General features: G+C 38.1%; 1 protein-coding gene across 6 annotated transcripts in view; it reads right to left on the bottom strand.

Moving 5' to 3' along the window:
• The window catches only part of VPS54 (VPS54 subunit of GARP complex), a 123,678-nt gene that overhangs the window by 5,867 nt on the left and 99,956 nt on the right, over positions 1–17,855 (bottom strand). For all 6 annotated transcript variants that reach the window (XM_032291962.1, XM_032291965.1, XM_032291963.1 and 3 more), the window contains one exon: positions 1,541–1,648. In XM_032291962.1, the coding sequence (XP_032147853.1) occupies positions 1,541–1,648 (108 nt within the window). The remainder of the gene's footprint in view (positions 1–1,540; positions 1,649–17,855) is intronic.

The raw sequence follows: 17,855 nt of genomic DNA, 5'->3' as shown, positions 1-17,855 counted from the left end.
AGTATTTTATTGTTTTTGCATGCAGTGTTTTCATGCAATGACTCAATATTTCTTTGGGAAATACCTAACCTAAAATTACATACGATGAATTTATGAAATGATTTTGTGAAATAACATTTTCTGTAGGAAAGATATATATAATACTCTATGGACGTTTTGTGGAATTACTAGTATTCAAGTGGCAACAGTGACATAAAATAACATTTGCCCAGCTTTGAGAAGGGTACCCTTTAAATTACACTACATACAAAAACACATTAAGTACCTGTATGCCCAGCTCTCTGACTTGGCTAAGTCTTGCTCTAGAATTAGAACTCAGATGGTAAATCCAGAAGGTCAGAATGTCAGAGGTGGAGGATTTTACATATGAAATGGACAAGATGGCTTAGCTAAGAAGAAATTAGAAGGAAAAAGGAGACAACCCTAGTGTGTATACCACATTTTATGGCTCCCTTTCAGTCCTCAGTGAGTCCCAAAGGAGTTACATGACATTTATTCATGAGTTTGGTATGATTTATAAAAAACCTAGAGAAGCATGAAGAAAATGGTAATAGCTAGTATAGGATGGAAGTCTGAGGAGGCATAGGAAAGGAGACCAGCAGGAACAAGCGTAGGCAAGAGATACTAAGAAAGCCACCCTCTGCTCCCAAATACCATTTCCACACACTCAACCAAGTAAGAGAGACAAACTGAAATAAACTTGTCTGAATAGCAAAAATCTCAGTGAAAGTTAAACTCATTAGTCATAAAGCAATTAGACTTTAATATTAAAGCACTTACTCTACAAATTAGGCATACCTATTATGGAGGAAATAAGCTAAGATTGATTAAAAAAAAAAAAAAAAAAAAAAAAAAAGGCGGGTTTAAAAAAAGGGAATACTGGAAACTTCAAAGGTCCAGGAGAGGGAAACAGAGGTGTAGGGGGTAGGATTGTTACTGAAGAATGAAGAGAAGTCTGTGATAACACTGTTGTAGGAGAATACAGTAGAGACAGAAAGGTGGATACATCATAGCTGAGAGGTGCCAAAGACTCCTCCACCCTGCATTTTGCTCTTTATCCTGGTTTGTCTTTACTACGTATCACTTATGCTGATCTAACAATAAAGCAGATTAATTACACGTGTTAATCTTATCAACTCTATCACTAATTCTTGCCATATCCAATTTGAATTACAATCACAGTAACATATTTTGCTACTCATTGATAAAGGCCAACTCTAATTTTCCAAAGAACAGTGTAATAAATGATGTAAGTAGAATCTGGGACTACTGATAACAGACAAATAGAAAACCTATTTTTTAGAATTATCATATATAGTAAAGCTATAGCTCTGGTCTGTCACTGCAAGGAGCACTCTGAAATTAGAAATTTTTATCCATGTTTTATATTACGTTGTTAATATAACAACGTAAAAAAATGATAATCATATTGGAACATGAACAGCTTAACTATGCCAAAAGCATGTAAAAACACCCCAATTCTGCACAGATATTGTACGTTATATATATATGAGTAGTTTTAGGAATTACTTATACCCACCTGTGTTTGTTCTTCTGGAAGGAGATCAAATATAGCTTCATGCATTTTTGTCATTTGCTTACAAATATTCCTGAAACAGGCAGAAGGAACGGGAGCCTTCACCTCATACTGGTAGGAAAAAATGAGAATTATGTGCATGTCCTCTGAATTGAATATCGTCTCCACCATTCCCAGAGACATACATATATTTACTATCCCTTCACATATCCAATTCTGGTATAGTACTGTAGCTTCCACTTTTCAAATGTGATTTGCACTACTCATACAAATCTTGAGAACATTTCATTCAAAACCTTAATCCATTTGGAAGAAGCTAAACTAGCTTAGTGGCTAAGAACACAGGCTGCTTCCAATCTTAAAACAGACTGCTGGGTTCAGATCCCAACTCCTCCAATTCTAAGCTTTGTGATGTTGGGCAAGTTACTTAATTTCTCTATCTCAAAGGGCTGCTGTGAGGATTAAAAAAAGAGGACTCATAAAAACACAAAACAGTGCTTGATACAAAATACTCAAAAAACTGTCAGCTAGTAATATGGCTCAATATACAATGTAGCCCCTCCAGATAAATATTATGTTTTAAACATGAATTTAAAAATTAGCCGGGGTGTGATGGCAGGTGCCTGCAATCCCAGCTACTCAGGAGACTGAGATAGGAGAATCACTTGAACCTGGGAGGCAGAGGTTGCAGTGAGCCGAGATATTGTGCCACTGCACTCCAGCCTGGGTGACAAGAGTGAAACTGTCTCAAAAAAGAGAATGTGGAATCATACAATATGTGGCTTGTAACTGGCTGCTTTCCCTAAACATAATGCTTTTGTTTATGAATGAATGAGTACTTCATTTCTATTTTATTTTTATTTATTTAGTTGTTTGTTAGTTATTTTTAGAGATAGTATCTCACTCTGTTACCCAGGCTAATGTGCAGTGGTATGATCATAGCCCACTGTAACCTGGAACTCCTGGGCTCAAGCAATCCTTCCACTTTAGCCTTCTGAGTAGCTAGGACTACAAGCACGCACTACCACACCCAGCTTAAGCACTTCAATCCTTTTTATGGCTAAATCACATTCAGTTTATGGACATACCACATTTTGTTTATCCTTTCATCAACTGATGGACATCTGGGTTGATTCCACTTTTTGATTATTATGAATAATGCTATTAAGAACATTCATGTACAGGTTTTTGTGTGGACAAATGTTTTCAATACACTTGGGTATATACCTAGTAGTAGAATTACTGGATCATATGGTAACTTCATGTTTAATCTTTTGAGGAAATGCCAAACTGCTTTCCAAACTAGCTGCACCATTTTATAATATCACTAGAAATGTATGCAGGTTTTAATTTATTCTCCACATCCTCATCAAAACTTGCTATTTTTTTTAATTTTAGCATCCTAATAAGTATAAAGTATTATTTATGGTAACATCCTCTTAACCACCCCCTCTACTGGGTTGAATAGTGTCCCCTCAAAATTCATGTCCACCTGGTACCTCATGAGGTCATAATGGATTAGAGTGGGACCTAAACCCACTGACTGGTATCTTTATACAAGAAAGAAATTCAGACACAGAGACACACACAGAGTCAAGGCAACCATGTGAAGACAAGGCAGAGATACCAGCACAAGGCAACTACAAGCCAAGGAATGCCAAGGACTGACAACAACCACCTGAAGCAGGAAAGAAGCAGGGAAGAATTCTTCCCAGGAGCCTTCAGAGGGAGCAGTGCCTGGCCCACACCTTCATTTCAGACTTCTAGGCTCCAGATTGGGAAAAGAACAAACTTCTGTTATTTTAAGTCACCCAATTTCTGGTAATTTATTATGGCAGCCCTAAAAACCTAAGATATTCCCCCAAACCTTCATTCACCTCTGCTTTTCCTAAAGGTACTATTCTTTCCATATTACCTTTATAGTCACCTAAATTCCAGATTGTACTTCTTTACTCTCAATTTATAAAATTTGGTTGCTGACACCATCTAACTACCTTCCTCTACTAACTGTATAACACTCTTCTGAAAGTGTGTATATATGTACGAGTGTGTGTGTGTTTGTGAGTATGTACGTATTTTTGAATGAATGCATCAGATTCACTACTACCTGGAGTATACAAAGATGAATCAATGACAGTCCCTTTGGAGAGATAGCTATCTAAGAGCTGGTTAGTGTTCCAAAAAGCGGACAATGAATGCTATAGGAACTCAAGTGAAGAACATTTACACAATGATGTCTAATGGCTTCCCGAGCTGCATACCTGAGCTGTGCAGTCTTCAAAGGGAAAAAAGCAGGTGAAAGTATTCCAAAAAAAGGACATACCATATCGTCTCAAATCTGTTTTATATACTATTTGATTAATACTTCTAAAGTACAATTCCAGTCATATGATTCATTCATTAAAAAACTTTTGGGTCCTACTTTTATTTAAAATTTAGAAAGCTGCAAATAGAACATTGCTACTACCTTAACAATACAAAACTGAGATAATCTATAAAATCATAATTTTTCTTGAATCCATCAAAGAACAGAGATTGGGGGAACCAAGGGAACTAATTCTGAAGACGGAGAAGGCCCTCTGAGGAGAGATGATACACAGAAACTGTCCACTTTTGGCAGAGCATAAAAAGAAGAGGTAACCACAAGAGAAGCAACTAAGAAGAAAATAACTAACATTTTAACAAATTCCTAAAGGCCAAACATGGGCTAAAACATATTTAGGATAACTGAAAACCCTAGCCACAAGGGGAATTTGCACTCATGTAGAAGAACTTTATTCCACGGCCTCCAGGAGGTACTCAGAAGAAACAGGAGGATCAAAGGCAGAAGACCATATAGATCCACTCTCAATAGCAGTTTTCAGGAGGTGATTAGTTGCCACAAGGGAATAGAAACAAATGCCATCAATTTCCCCCAAACCCTAGTCTCATACAAAGCAAAAGGCCTGTCACTGAGAAGGGGCAGCAAACTTTAACCACTGGGGTCACTGTGTGAAGGCAGGAACAAAATATGCCTGCTCCTGGGCTGGGCACGGTGGCTCACACCTGTAATACCAGCACTTTGGGGGGCCAAGGCAGGTGGACCACCTGGGGTCAGGAATTTGAGACCAGCCTGGCCAACATGGTGAAACACCATCTCTACTAAAAATACAAAAATAGCTGGGCATGGTGGTGCACACCTCTAATCCTAGCTACTCAGGAGGCTGAGGCAGAAGAATTGCTTGAACCCAGGAGGCAGAGGTTGTAGTAAGCTGAGATCATGCCATTGCACTCCAGCCTGGGTGACAAAAGTGAAACTCCTCAAACAAAACAAAAAACCATGCCTGCTCCTGAAAGAAGGGAAAAAAGCACCTAAAGTCCAAGATCTTGCACCAATCAAAGCAGAGGTTGCCAGCAGAAGTATGGGTTCCATATTTAGGACCCAGGTACACAGGCTCTACCTAAGATGGAGACCAGACAAGAAGAACAAATATTTCCCCTATTACCCTTAAGAGTCCAGCACTGAGGCTCTGTAATGCAGGTGTAGGTGTACAGAGATGACTGAAACATGATGGTGAAACAAACACTGAGAAAAAACCTTAAACAACACCTCAGGCCCTACATTAAACATAAGGTAATAGCTGCCTGCTACGGAAGGAGTTGGAAGCCTTGGGTGTACTAACAATAACAATAGCAACAACCAAACAGAAACCTAGCTTGGTTATTGAATAATTAGATTCAATCGGTAACAAAAACAGCCTGAGAGAAGAGGCATGTCCATCTCCACGCTTAAACACTATCTACCTCACAGTCTCTACTATTCTTCTACATACAAGGTTCAGCAAAATTACAAAACACACAAAAAAGTAAATATCCCACTGTCAAGAAATAAAGCAACCAACAGAAACAGACTCAGAGATAATCCAGATGTTGAAATGATCAGAGGGAGAAAGAAAAATAACTGATTAGGCCAGGGGCAGCAGCTCACACCTATAATCCCAGCACTTTGGGAGGCTGAAGTGGCTGGATCACCTGAGGTCAGGAGTTCAGACCAGCCTGGTGAACATGGCAAAACCCCATCTCTACTAAATATACAAAAATTAGCTGGGTGTGTTGGCGCATGCCGATGATCCCTCCTACTCCAGAGGCTGAGACACAAGAATCGCTTAAAGCCAGGAGGCGGAGGTCGCAGTGAGCTGAGATCGCTCCACTGCACTCCAGCCTGGATGAAAGAACAAGACTCTGTCTCAAAAATAAAACAAAAAATAAAGTAAAATAAAAAATAAAATAACTGATTAACATGTTAAAGGATCTAATGAAACAGAAATCTCAAAACAGAAAATGAAACTGTAAAAAAGGAAACACATACAACAGGACCAAGAAGCACAGAAGAAACTAAAGCATGATCAAAAACACAAAACTTAGACACATCAGAGTCAAACTGCTGAAAATTAAAGACAATATTTTGAAAGCTAGAGTGAAAAGAGACCTTACAAAGTAATGTCTCAGGAACAAAGAATGACAGCAGACTTCTTGTTGAAAATGGTGCAAGCCAGAAGACAACTGACCTGAATTCTAAATCTAGCAAAAAATCTCTGAAAAATGAAGAGGAAATATAGCCTTTTTCAAACAAAAACTGAGGCAATTCATTGCTGGAAGGTATATATACAAGAAATATTAACTGAATGTTTTCAGGCAGAAGAGTATGGTATTGGATGAATCCAAGCAAAGTAACAAAGAGCTCCAAAAATTTACCCTCATTCTTTGTAAAAATGAGGATAAACATGTAAGGCATTGTTTTCCTCATTTTTATCACCTTAAAAGATAACTGACAGTCTAAAGCGAAAACAGTGGCAAGGTATCACGGATTTTATAAAATACGTAGAAGTAAAATGCATGACAACAATGGCAAGCAATAGGAGAGGGAGAAGACAACAGGTATCCTGCCATAAAGTTCTTATACAATCAGGGAAGTAATGTAATCATATTATTTAAAGGTAGACTTATAATCCCTAGAGCAGCCACTAGAAACAAACACAGAAACAAAGTACACCAATTTTAAAGATTAAACAAAATGAAACTATAAAAAACCATTTAATCCTACTTCCGGGCAAGATGGCCGAATAGGAACAGCTCTGGTCTGTAGCTCCCAGTGAGATCAACTCAGAAGGCAGGTGATTTCTGCATTTCCAACTGAGGTACCTAGCTCATCTCATTGGGACTGGTTAGACAGTGGGTGCAGCTCATGAAGGGTGAGCAGAAGCAGGGTGGGCTGTCGCCTCACCAGGGAAGAGCAAGGGGTCAGGGAATACCCTCTGCTAGCCAAGGGGAGCCACGAGGGGTTGTGCCATAAAAAACAGTGTATTCTGACTCAGGTATTACATGCTTCCCAGGGCCTTCACCACCCACAGACCAGGAGACTCTCTCCAGTGCCTACCTGCCAGGGCCCTGGGTTTCAAGCACAAAACTGGGCAGCTGTTTGGGCAGACACCAAGCTAGCTACAGGAGTTTTTTATTCATACCCCAGTGGGACCAGGAAATCGAGACTCTTCACTCCCCTGAAAAGGGGTCTGAAGCCAGGAAGCCAAGTGGTCTAGCTCAGTGGATCCCACCCCCACTGAGCCCAGCAAGCTAAGATCCACTGGCTTGACATTCTCTTTGTTGCCGGCACAGTAGTCTGAAGTTGATTTGGAACACTAAAGCTTGGTGGGGGGAGGGGTGTCCGCTATTACTGAGGCTTGAGTAGGCAGTTTTCCCCTCACACTGTAAACAAAGCTGCTGGAAGATTCGAAATGGACAGCGCCCACTGCAGCTCAGCAAAGCTGCTATAGCCAGACTGCCTCTCTAGAGTCCTCCTCTCTGGGCAGGGCATCTCTAAAAGAAAGGCAGCAGCCTCAGTCAGGGGCTTATAGATAAAACTCCCATCTCCCTGGGACAGAGCACCTTGGTGAAGGAGCAGCTATGAGCCCAGCTTTAGCAGACTTAAATATTCCTGCCTCCTGGCTCTGAAGAGAGCAGTAGATCTCCCAGCACAGTGCTTGAGTTCTGCTAAGGGACAGACTGCCTCCTCAAGTGGGTCACTGGCCCCTGTGCCTCCTGAATAGGAGACACCTCCAAGCAGGGGTTGACAGATACCTCATACAGGAGAGCTCCGGCTGGCATATGGCAGGTGCCCCTCTGGGACAAAGCTTCCAGAGGAAGGAAAAGGCAGCAATCCTTGCTGTTCTGCAGCCTCTGCTGGTGATACAGGGAAACGGCATCTGGAGTGGACCTCCAGCAAACCCTAGCAGACCTGCAGCAGAGGGGCCTGACTATTAGAAGGAAAACTAACGAACAGAAAGTAATAGCATCAGCATCAACTAAAAGGATGTCAACACAGAAACTCCATCTGAAGCTCACCAACATCAAAGACCAAAGGTAGATAAATCCACGAAGATGGGAAAAACCAGCGCAAAAAGACTGAAAATTCCAAAAACCAGAACGCCTCTTCTCCTCCAAAGGAACATAACTCCTCCCCGGCAAGGAAATAAAACTGGACAGAGAATGAGTTTGACGAATTGACAGAAGTAGGCTTCAGAAGGTGGATAATAACAAACTCCTCCAAGCTAAAGGAACACGTTCTAAACAAATGCAAGGAAGCTAAGAATCTTGAAAAAAGGTTAGAGGAATTGCTAACTAGAATAACCAGTTTAGAGAACATAAATGACCCGATGGACCTGAAAAACACAGCAAGAACTTCATGAGGCATACAAAAGTATCAATAGCTGAATTGATCAAGGGGAAGAAAGGATATCAGTGACTGAAGACCAACTTACTTAAATAAAGCATGAAGACAAGGTTAGAGAAAAAAGAATGAAAAGAATCAGAGCCTCCAAGAAATATGGGACTATGTGGAAAAGTCTATGTGTACCTGAAAGTGACAGGGAGGTGGAACCAAGTTGGAAAACACTCTCAGGATATTATCCAGGAGAACTTCCCCAACCTAGCAAGATTGGCCAACATTAAAATCCAGGATATACAGAGAACTCCACAGAGATACTCCTCAAGAAGAGCAATCCCAAGACACAATCTCCAGATTCACCAAGGTTGAAATGAAGGAAAAAATGTTAAGAGCAGCCAGACACAAAGGTGGGTTACCCACAAAGGGAAGGCCATCAGATTAACAGTGGATCTCTCTGCAGAAACCCTACAAGCCAGAAGAGAGTGGGGGCCAATATTCAACATTCTTAAAGAATTTTCAACCCAGAATTTCATATCCAGCCAAACTAAGCTTCAAAAGTGAAGGAGAAATAAAATCCTTTGCAGAAAAGCAAGTAGTGAGAGATTTTGTCACCACCAGGCCTGCCTTACAAGAGCTCCTGAAGGAAGTACTAAACATGGAAAGAAATAACTGGTACCAGCGACTGCAAAAACATACCAAATTATATAGACAATCGATACTATGATGAAACTGTATCAACTAATGGGCAAAATAACCAGCTAGCATCATAATGTCAGGGTCAAATTCACATATAACAATATTAACCTTAAATGTAAATGGGTTAATGCCCCAATCAAAAGACACAGGCTGGCAAATTGGATAAAGAGTCAGGACCCATCGCTGTGCTGTATTCAGGAGACCCAACTCATGTGCAAAGACATACATGGGCTCAAAATAAAGGGATGGAGGAAGATTTACCAAGCAAATGAAAAGCAGCTGCAATCCTGGTCTCTGATAAAACAAACCTGAAACCAACAAAGATCAAAAAAGACAAAGAAGAGCACTACATAATGGTAAAGGGATCAATGCAACAAGAAGAGTTAACTATCCTAAATATATTTGCACCCAATGCAGGAGCACACAAATTCATAAAGCAAGTTCTTAAAGGCCTACTAAGAGACTTAGACTTCCCCAAGATAATAGTGGGAGACTTTAACAGCCCACTGTCAATATCAGATCAATGAGACAGAAAATTAACAAGTATATTCAGGACTTGAACTCACCTCTGGACCAAGTAGACCTAATAGACATCTACAGAACTCACCACCCCAAATTGACAGAATATAAATTCTTTTCAGCACCATATTGCACTTATTCTAAAACTGACCACATAATTGGAAGTAAAACATTCCTCAGCAAAGGCAAAAGAATGGAAATCGTAACAAACAGTCTTTCAGATCACAGTGTAATCAAATTAGAACTCAGGATTAAGAAAGTCACTCAAAACCACATAACTACATGGAAACTGGGCAACCTGCTCCTGAATGACTACTGGGTAAATAACAAAATGAAGGCAGAAATAAGTTCTTTGAGATAAATGAGAACAAAGACACAAGCTACCAGAATCTCTGGGACACAGTTAAAGCAGTGTCTAGAGGGAAATTTATAGCACTAAATGCCCACAAGAGAAAGTGGAAAAGATCTAAAACTGACACCCTGACATCACAAAAGAGCTGGAGAAGCAAGAGCAAACAAATTCAAAAGCTAGCAGAAGACAAGAAATAACTAATATCAGAGCAGAACTGAGAGACTGAGGCAATAAAAGACCCTTCAAAAAAATCAATGAATTCAGGAGCTGGTTTTTCAAAAAGATCAACAAAATAGATACACTGCTAGCCAGACTAATAAAGAAGGAAAGAGAGAAGAATCAAATAGACACAATAAAAAATGATAAAGGGAATATCACCACTGATCCCACAGAAATACAAACTACCATCAGAGAATACTATAAACACCTCTATAAAATAATCTAGAAAATAGAGAAGAAAAGAATTTCTGGACACAAACACCCTCCCAACACTAAATGAGAAAGAAGTTGAATACCTGAATAGACCGATAACAAGTTCGGAAATTGGGGCAGCAATTAATAGCCTACCAACCAAAAAAAGCTCAGGAACAGATGGATTCGCAGCCAATTTTACCAGAGGTGCAAAGAGGAGCTGGTACCATTCCTTCTGAAACTATTCCAAGCAATAGGAAAAGAGGGACTCCTCCCTAACTCATTGTATAAGGCCAGCATCATCCTGAGACCAAAACCTGGCAGAGATGCAACAAAAAAAGAAAATTTCAGGCCAATATCCCTGATGAACATCAATGCAAAAATCCTCAATAAAATACTAGCAAACCAAATCTAGCAGCACATCAAAAAGCTTATCCACCACAATCAAGCCTGGAATGCAAGGCTGGTTCAACATATGGAAATCAGTAAATGTAATGTATCACATAAACAGAAGCAATGAGAAAAAAACCACAATTATCTCAATAGATGCAGAAAAGGCCATTGACAAAATTCAACAACTCTTAATGCTAAAAACTCTCAAGAAACTAGGTATATTACCCCAAAACCTAAAATGCAATAAAATAAATAAATGGGAAAAAAAAATAGGTATTGATGGAACATACCTCAAAATAGTAAGAGCTATTTATGACAAACCCACAGCCAATATCATACTGAATGGGCAAAAGCTGGAAGCATTCCCTTTGAAAACTGGCACAAGACAAGGATGCCCTCTCTCACCACTCCTATCCAACATAGTATTGGAAGTTCTGGCCAGGGCAATCAGGCAAGAGAAAGAAATAAAGCATATTCAAGAGGAAGAGAAAAAGTCAAATTGTCTCTGTTTGCAGATGACATGATTGTATATATAGAAAAACCCATTGTCTCAGCCGAAAATCTCTTTAAGCTGATAAGCAACTTCAGCAAAGTCTCAGAATACAAAATCAACGGGCAAAAATCACAAGCATTCCTATACACCAAGAATAGACAAACAGAGAGCCAAATCATGAGTGAACTCCCATTCACAATTGTTACAAAGAGAATAACATACTTAGGAATAAAACTTACAAGGGATATGAAGGACCTCTTCAAGAACTACAAACCACTGCTCACAGAAATAAGAGAGGACACAAACAAATAGAAAAACATTCCATGCTCAAGGATAGGAAGAATTAATATCATGAAAATGGCCATAGTGCCCAAAGCAATTTACAGATTCAATGCTATCCCCATCAAGCTACCACTGACTTTCTTCACAGAATTAGAAAAATCTACTTTGAATTCCTTATTTAACCGAAAAGGAGCCCATATAGTCAAGACAATCCTAAGCAAAAAGAACAATGCTGGAGGCTTCATGCTACCTGACTTCAAACTATACTACAAGGCTACGGTAACCAAAACACCATGGTACTGGTATCAAAACAGATACACAGACCAATGGAACAGAACAGAGGCCTTAGAAGTAACATCACACATCTGCAACCAACTGATCTTTGACAAACCAGACAAAAACAAGCAATGGGGAAAGGATTCCCTATTTAATAAATAATGTTGGGAAAACTGGCTAGCCATATGCAGAAAACTGAAACTGGAACACTTCCTTACACCTTATACAAAAATTAACTCAAGATGGATTAAAGACTTAAACATAAGACCCAAAACCATAAAAACCCTAGAAGACAACTGAGGCAATACCATTCAGGACATAGACATGGGCAAAGACTTCATGACGAAAACACCAAAAGCAATGACAACTAAAGCCAAAATTGACAGATGGAACCTAATTAAACTAAACAGCTTCTGCACGGCAGAAGAAACTATCATCAGAGTGAGCAGGCAACCTACAGAATGGGAGAACATTTTTGCAATCTACCCATCTGACAAAGGGCTAATATCCAGGATCTATAAAGAACTTAAATTTACAAGAGAAAAACAAAGAACTGCATCAAAAAGTGGGTGAAGAATATGAACAGACACTTTTGAAGACATTTATGCCACCAACAAATATGAAAAAAAGCTCATTACTGATCGTTAGAGAAATGCAAACCAAAACCACAATGAGATACCATCTCACACTAGTTAGAATGGCACTCATTAAAAACTCAGGAAACAGATGCTCGAGAGGATGTGGAGAAATAGGAATGCTTTTACACTGTTGGTGGGAGTGTAAATTAGTTCAACCATTTTGGAAGACAGTGTGGTGATTCCTCAAGGATCTAGAACCAGAAATACCATGTGACTCAGCAATTCCATTACTGGGTATACACCCAAAAGATTATAAATCATTCTACTATAAAGACTCATGCACACGTATATTTACGCAGCACTGTTCACAAGAGCAAAGACTTGGAACCAACCCAAATGCTCATCAATAACAGACTGGTTAAAGAAAATGTGGCACATATACACCATGGAATTCTATGCAGCCATAAAAAAGGATGGGTTCATGTCCTTTGCAGGGACATGAATGAAGCTAGAAATCATCATTCTCAGCAAACTAACACAAGAACAGAAAACCAAACACCGCATATTCTTACTCGTAAGTGGGAGTTGAACAATAAGAACACATGGACACAGGGAAGGGAACATCACACACTGGGGTCTGTCAGGGGTTGGGGGGCTAGGAGAGTGATAGTATTAAGAGAAATACCTAATGTAGATGATGGGTTGATGGATGCAGCAAACCATCATAGAACATGTATGCCTATGTAACAAACCTGCACATTCTGCACATGTATCCCAGAACTTAAAATATATATTTTAAAAAGGGAAAAAAATTAATCTGAAAAAAGAAGGGAAAACTGGTCAAAGAAGGAACAAACATAAGATAACTAGCAACATGGCATATTTAAATTCAACTATATAAAAATATTTAAATGGTTTAACAAGTCAATAAGAGACAGCAATTGTCAGATTAAGAGAAAAAAGGCAAGATCCAGCTTCATTCTGGATATAAGAAACTAACTTTAAATATTAAAGCATAGATACGTTAAAAGCAAAAGATAGTAAGAGAAACACCATAAAAACACTATTCAAAAAATTGGAGTGGTTACATTTGTACTACATAATGTGCACTTCCAAAAAGGGACTATAACCAGGCATAAAAAGGGTATCACAGGCTTTTTGCGGTGGCTCATGCCTCTAATTCCAGCACTTTTCTCCAAGGTGGGCAGATCACTTGAGGTCAGGAATTCGAGACCAGCCTGGCTAACAGAGTGACACCCCATCTCTACTAAAAATACAAAAATTAGCAAGTCGTAGTGGTGGGCATCTGTAATCCCAGCTACTCAGGAGGCTGAGGCAGGACAAACACTTGAAACCAGGAGACGAAGTTTGCAATGAGCCAAGATCACGCCACTCACTGCACTCCAGCCTGGGAACAGAGCAAGACTCTGTCTCAAAAAAAAAAGAGGGGCACTATCACATAATAAATATTAAAAAAACATAATAATCCTAAATGTGCATGTATCCAGCAATAGAACTTCAAGATATGTATAACAAAACTCACAAAGATCCGAACAGAAAAATAGACAAATTTACAATTATAGTACAAACCAGTGCTCAACTCTTAGTAACTGATAGAACAAGAAGACACAAAATCAGTAAGGACAGAAAAGACCTAAATAACACTACTAACCAACACCACCTAGTTGATATACAGAGAACACTCCACCCAATAAGAGCAAAATATGCCTTCTTTTCATGAGCATGTGGAACATTAGCCAAGATATTCTTTGGCCACATTCTAGGCCACAAAAGAAATCCTAGACATAAAATAACTGGAGTCATACAAAATCTGTTTGCTGACCAAAACAGAATTAGACTTGAGATCAAAACAAAGATTGCTGGAAAATCCTAATACATTTCGAAATTAAGTAACAGACTTCCAAACAACCTAAGGCCAAAGAAGAATCACAAGAGCAATTATAAAATATTTTGAATGAAGTAAAAATAAAAGAACAAAGTATCAAAATTTGCAGGACACAACACAAGCAGTATATAAAGGGAAATAGCATCAAATGCTTATATTCAAGAAAGAAAAGAAAATAAAGGTCTCAAATAAAAAATCTGGGCTTTTACCATGAGAAATCAGAAAACAGCTAATTAAATCCAAAGCAAGTTAAAAGAAAAATAATACAGACAAGTGTAGAAAATATCAAAATAATACAGACAGGTGTAGGAAAATATCAAAATAAAAGATCAAAATGTGTGATAAACTAGCCAGAAAGGGGAAGGTGAGGAAGACTTGATAAATTACCATCATTACCAATATAATCAAAGAAAGAGCAGATAATACTACAGATCCTCATTGACATTCAAAGAATAAAGGAATATTAGATACAAGTTGATGCTTCCAAATTAATAACAGATGAAAGGGGTAAATCCATTCAATGAAACAAACTTCCAAAGTGTACTCAAGAAGAATTGGATTACCCACATAGTCCTATACGTATTTTTTTTAAATGAGCTTACAGTTAAAAACCTGCCTGTAGTAAGAACAAAGATCAAATGGCTTTACTGGTAAATTCTCCCTAAAACTTTGGAAAAAATAATACCAACTCCCCACAAATTCTTCCAGGAAATACAAGAGGAAGAATATTTTCCAACTCATTTTATGAGTCCAGTATTACTCTGATATCAAAATCAAATAGGCACTTCAAAACAAAACAAAAAATCCTATAGACTTATATCCTTCATAATACACACACACACACACACACACACACACACACACACTTTGTATGAAAGCAAAGCTGGCTCAACGTTAAAAAATCAATTAAGGCAATTCACCTTGACAATCCTAAAGGCAATCTTAAAATATTTAGAAATTAAGAAGTTAATTAATTTCCTCAGACTAAGAAAGGCAGATCATATGATCATCTCAACAGATGCACAAAAAAGTATCTGACAAAATTCAACATTTGTTTGTCATACAAACCTCTCAGCAAACTGGAAACATAAAGAAACTTCCTTATCTGGATAAAGAAGCCTATAAAAACCTATAGCTAACATCATACTTAATGGTTAAAGACCAAACATTTTGTCCCAAGATTGGAGAAACCAAGCATATCTGCTTTTACCAATTTTATTTAACATTGTTCTGAAGGTCCTAGCCAATGCCATTAAGCAAGGAAAGGAAATAAAAGACATACAGACTGAAAACGATACAAGATTCTATTTGCAGACAACATGACTGTGTATGCATAAAAATCCCAAAGAATCTACAAAATTGGGACTATAGCTAATACGTGAGTTTAGCAAGAATGCAGGACAAAAAGTTAATACAGAAAAATCTATGGTGTTTTAACATACTAGTGCTGAATAACTGGAAACTTAAATCTTATTAAAATATCATTTACAATAGCATCAAAAATCAACAAATACTTAGAGGTAAACCTAATAAAATATGTGCAATAGCTGTTTACTGAAAACTACAAAATTTTGATGAAAGAAATTAAAGATATAAGGAGTAAACAGATAGGCCCAGTGGTGTGTGGCAGACATTTAACGGGCTTGCTGGGAGAAAAGCACTCATTTGTAATATTTGTTGATTTCTGTGGTGTAAATATTCACACCATGGGCAAAGTTACCAGTGTGCTGTTACTGAATGTAGTATTGGGAAGAGATACACAACATAGTTTCTGGCTAGCAGGTGCAATCTGGCTCTGGTACAAAGCTGGATACACTCTGTTTGTGGATCAGAAGACTCAATAACACCAATTCTCTCCCAAGTGATCTGTATATTCAATGCAATTTCTATCAAAATCTGAGCAGCCTTTTTAGTAGTATTTGATAAGCTGATTTAAAAACTTATAGGAAAAAGCTAAGGACCTAGAATAGCCAAAACAATTTTGAAAAAGAACAATATTAGAGGACTCACATTACCTCCTTTCAAGATTTACAATAATGCTGGAGTAGCTAAGACAGGGTGGTACTGGAACAGAATACAGTCTCAAAAGAAAACCAAATGAAAACAGTTGATTGATTTTTAACAAAAGTGCCAATGGAGAAATGACAGTCTTTTTAATAAAAGGTGTTGGAATCATGAAAAATGAACACTGACTTATACTTCAGATTATATATAAATATTAACTAGAAATAACCTAAAACAGTAACATTCTAGAAAAATAATTGGAGAACATCTTGGTAACTTGGGTTATACAAAGATTTCTTGGCCAGGCGTGATGGCTCATGCTTGTAATCCTAGCACTTTAGGAGGCTAAGGCGGTTGGATTACCTGAGGTCAGGAGTTTGAGACCAGCCTGACCAACATGGAGAAACCCTGTCTCTACTAAAAATACAAAATTAGCTGGGTGTGGTGGTGCATGCCTATAATTTCCTGCCTCCAGCTACTCGGGAGGCTGAGGCAGGAGAATCTTTTGAACCTGGGAGGTGCAGGTTGCAGTGAGCAGAGATCACACCATTGCACTCCAGCTTGGGCAAAAAGAGCAAACTCTTGTCTTAAAATATATATATATATTTCTTAGGATGGAACATAGGCAGCATGAACAATAAAAGAAAAAACTAAACTGAATTTCATCAAAATAAAAAATTGCTCTAAGACACTACTAATGAAAAGCCAAGCCATGAACTGGGAGAAAATACTTAGAAATCACACACCTGATAAAGAACTATAATGAACTCATATAAGAAGATGAACAACCCAATATTTTTAAATAAGCAATAAATCTGAACAGACACTTCACCATAGAAAAGATAAGAATGGCAAACAAGCACACAAAAAAGATGCTTAACATATGTCATTATGTAACTTCAAACTGCTATGAGATATCACTCCAAACACACCTACAAGAGGACTAACATTAAAAAATAAAGTGATGGTGAAGAGCACCTGGAACTCTTATACATGGCAATTAAAAAGGCAAAAAGATGCACTTCAGAAAATTTTAGAAAAAATTTTGCAGTTTTTTATAAAGTTTTATATTTCCATAATCCACAATTGCCAATCTTAGTCCAAGGTATTTATACTAAAGAAATGTAAACACATACCTACACGAAGACTGTACATGTATGCTTATAACAGCCAAAAACTAGAGAAAACTCAAATGTCTATCAATTGGTGAATGGATAAACAAACAGTAGTGAATCCATACAATGAATACTACTCTATAATAAAACAAAACAAACGACTGATAAATGCTATAACATCTATGAACATCAAAAACATTATGCTAAATGAAGTATTAATTCTACTTAGAGGATATTCTGGAAAAGGCAAAACTATATAGACAAACATCAGATCAGTAGCTTTCGGAGGCTTAGTATGGGGAGTGAATTGACTAAGAAAGTGCCCAAGATAATGTTTACCAATAATGTTCTATAACTTGCAGTAGTTCTACTATCTGTATTTGTTAAACCATACACTTTGAAAGGGTGAATTTTACGGAGTGTAAATTATACCTCAATAAACCTGATATAAATTACTTAGCTTTCTACTGGTAGTCACAGTTCTCTACTGTCTTTCCACCAGATCTCCCATTCATGTTTGCCCCCTCTGATGCATTAGCCAAATGGAACTATTACCTTTACTATTAATAACAACAACAGCAGAAGCACTGCAG

Source organism: Sapajus apella, unplaced genomic scaffold (genome assembly GCF_009761245.1).
Source record: "Sapajus apella isolate SASKATOON/1434 unplaced genomic scaffold, GSC_monkey_1.0 scaffold26, whole genome shotgun sequence".
Lineage (NCBI taxonomy): Eukaryota > Metazoa > Chordata > Mammalia > Primates > Cebidae > Sapajus > Sapajus apella.
The sequence above is the reverse complement of the archived record's forward strand: the minus strand, read 5'-3'. Positions and strand labels throughout refer to the sequence as shown.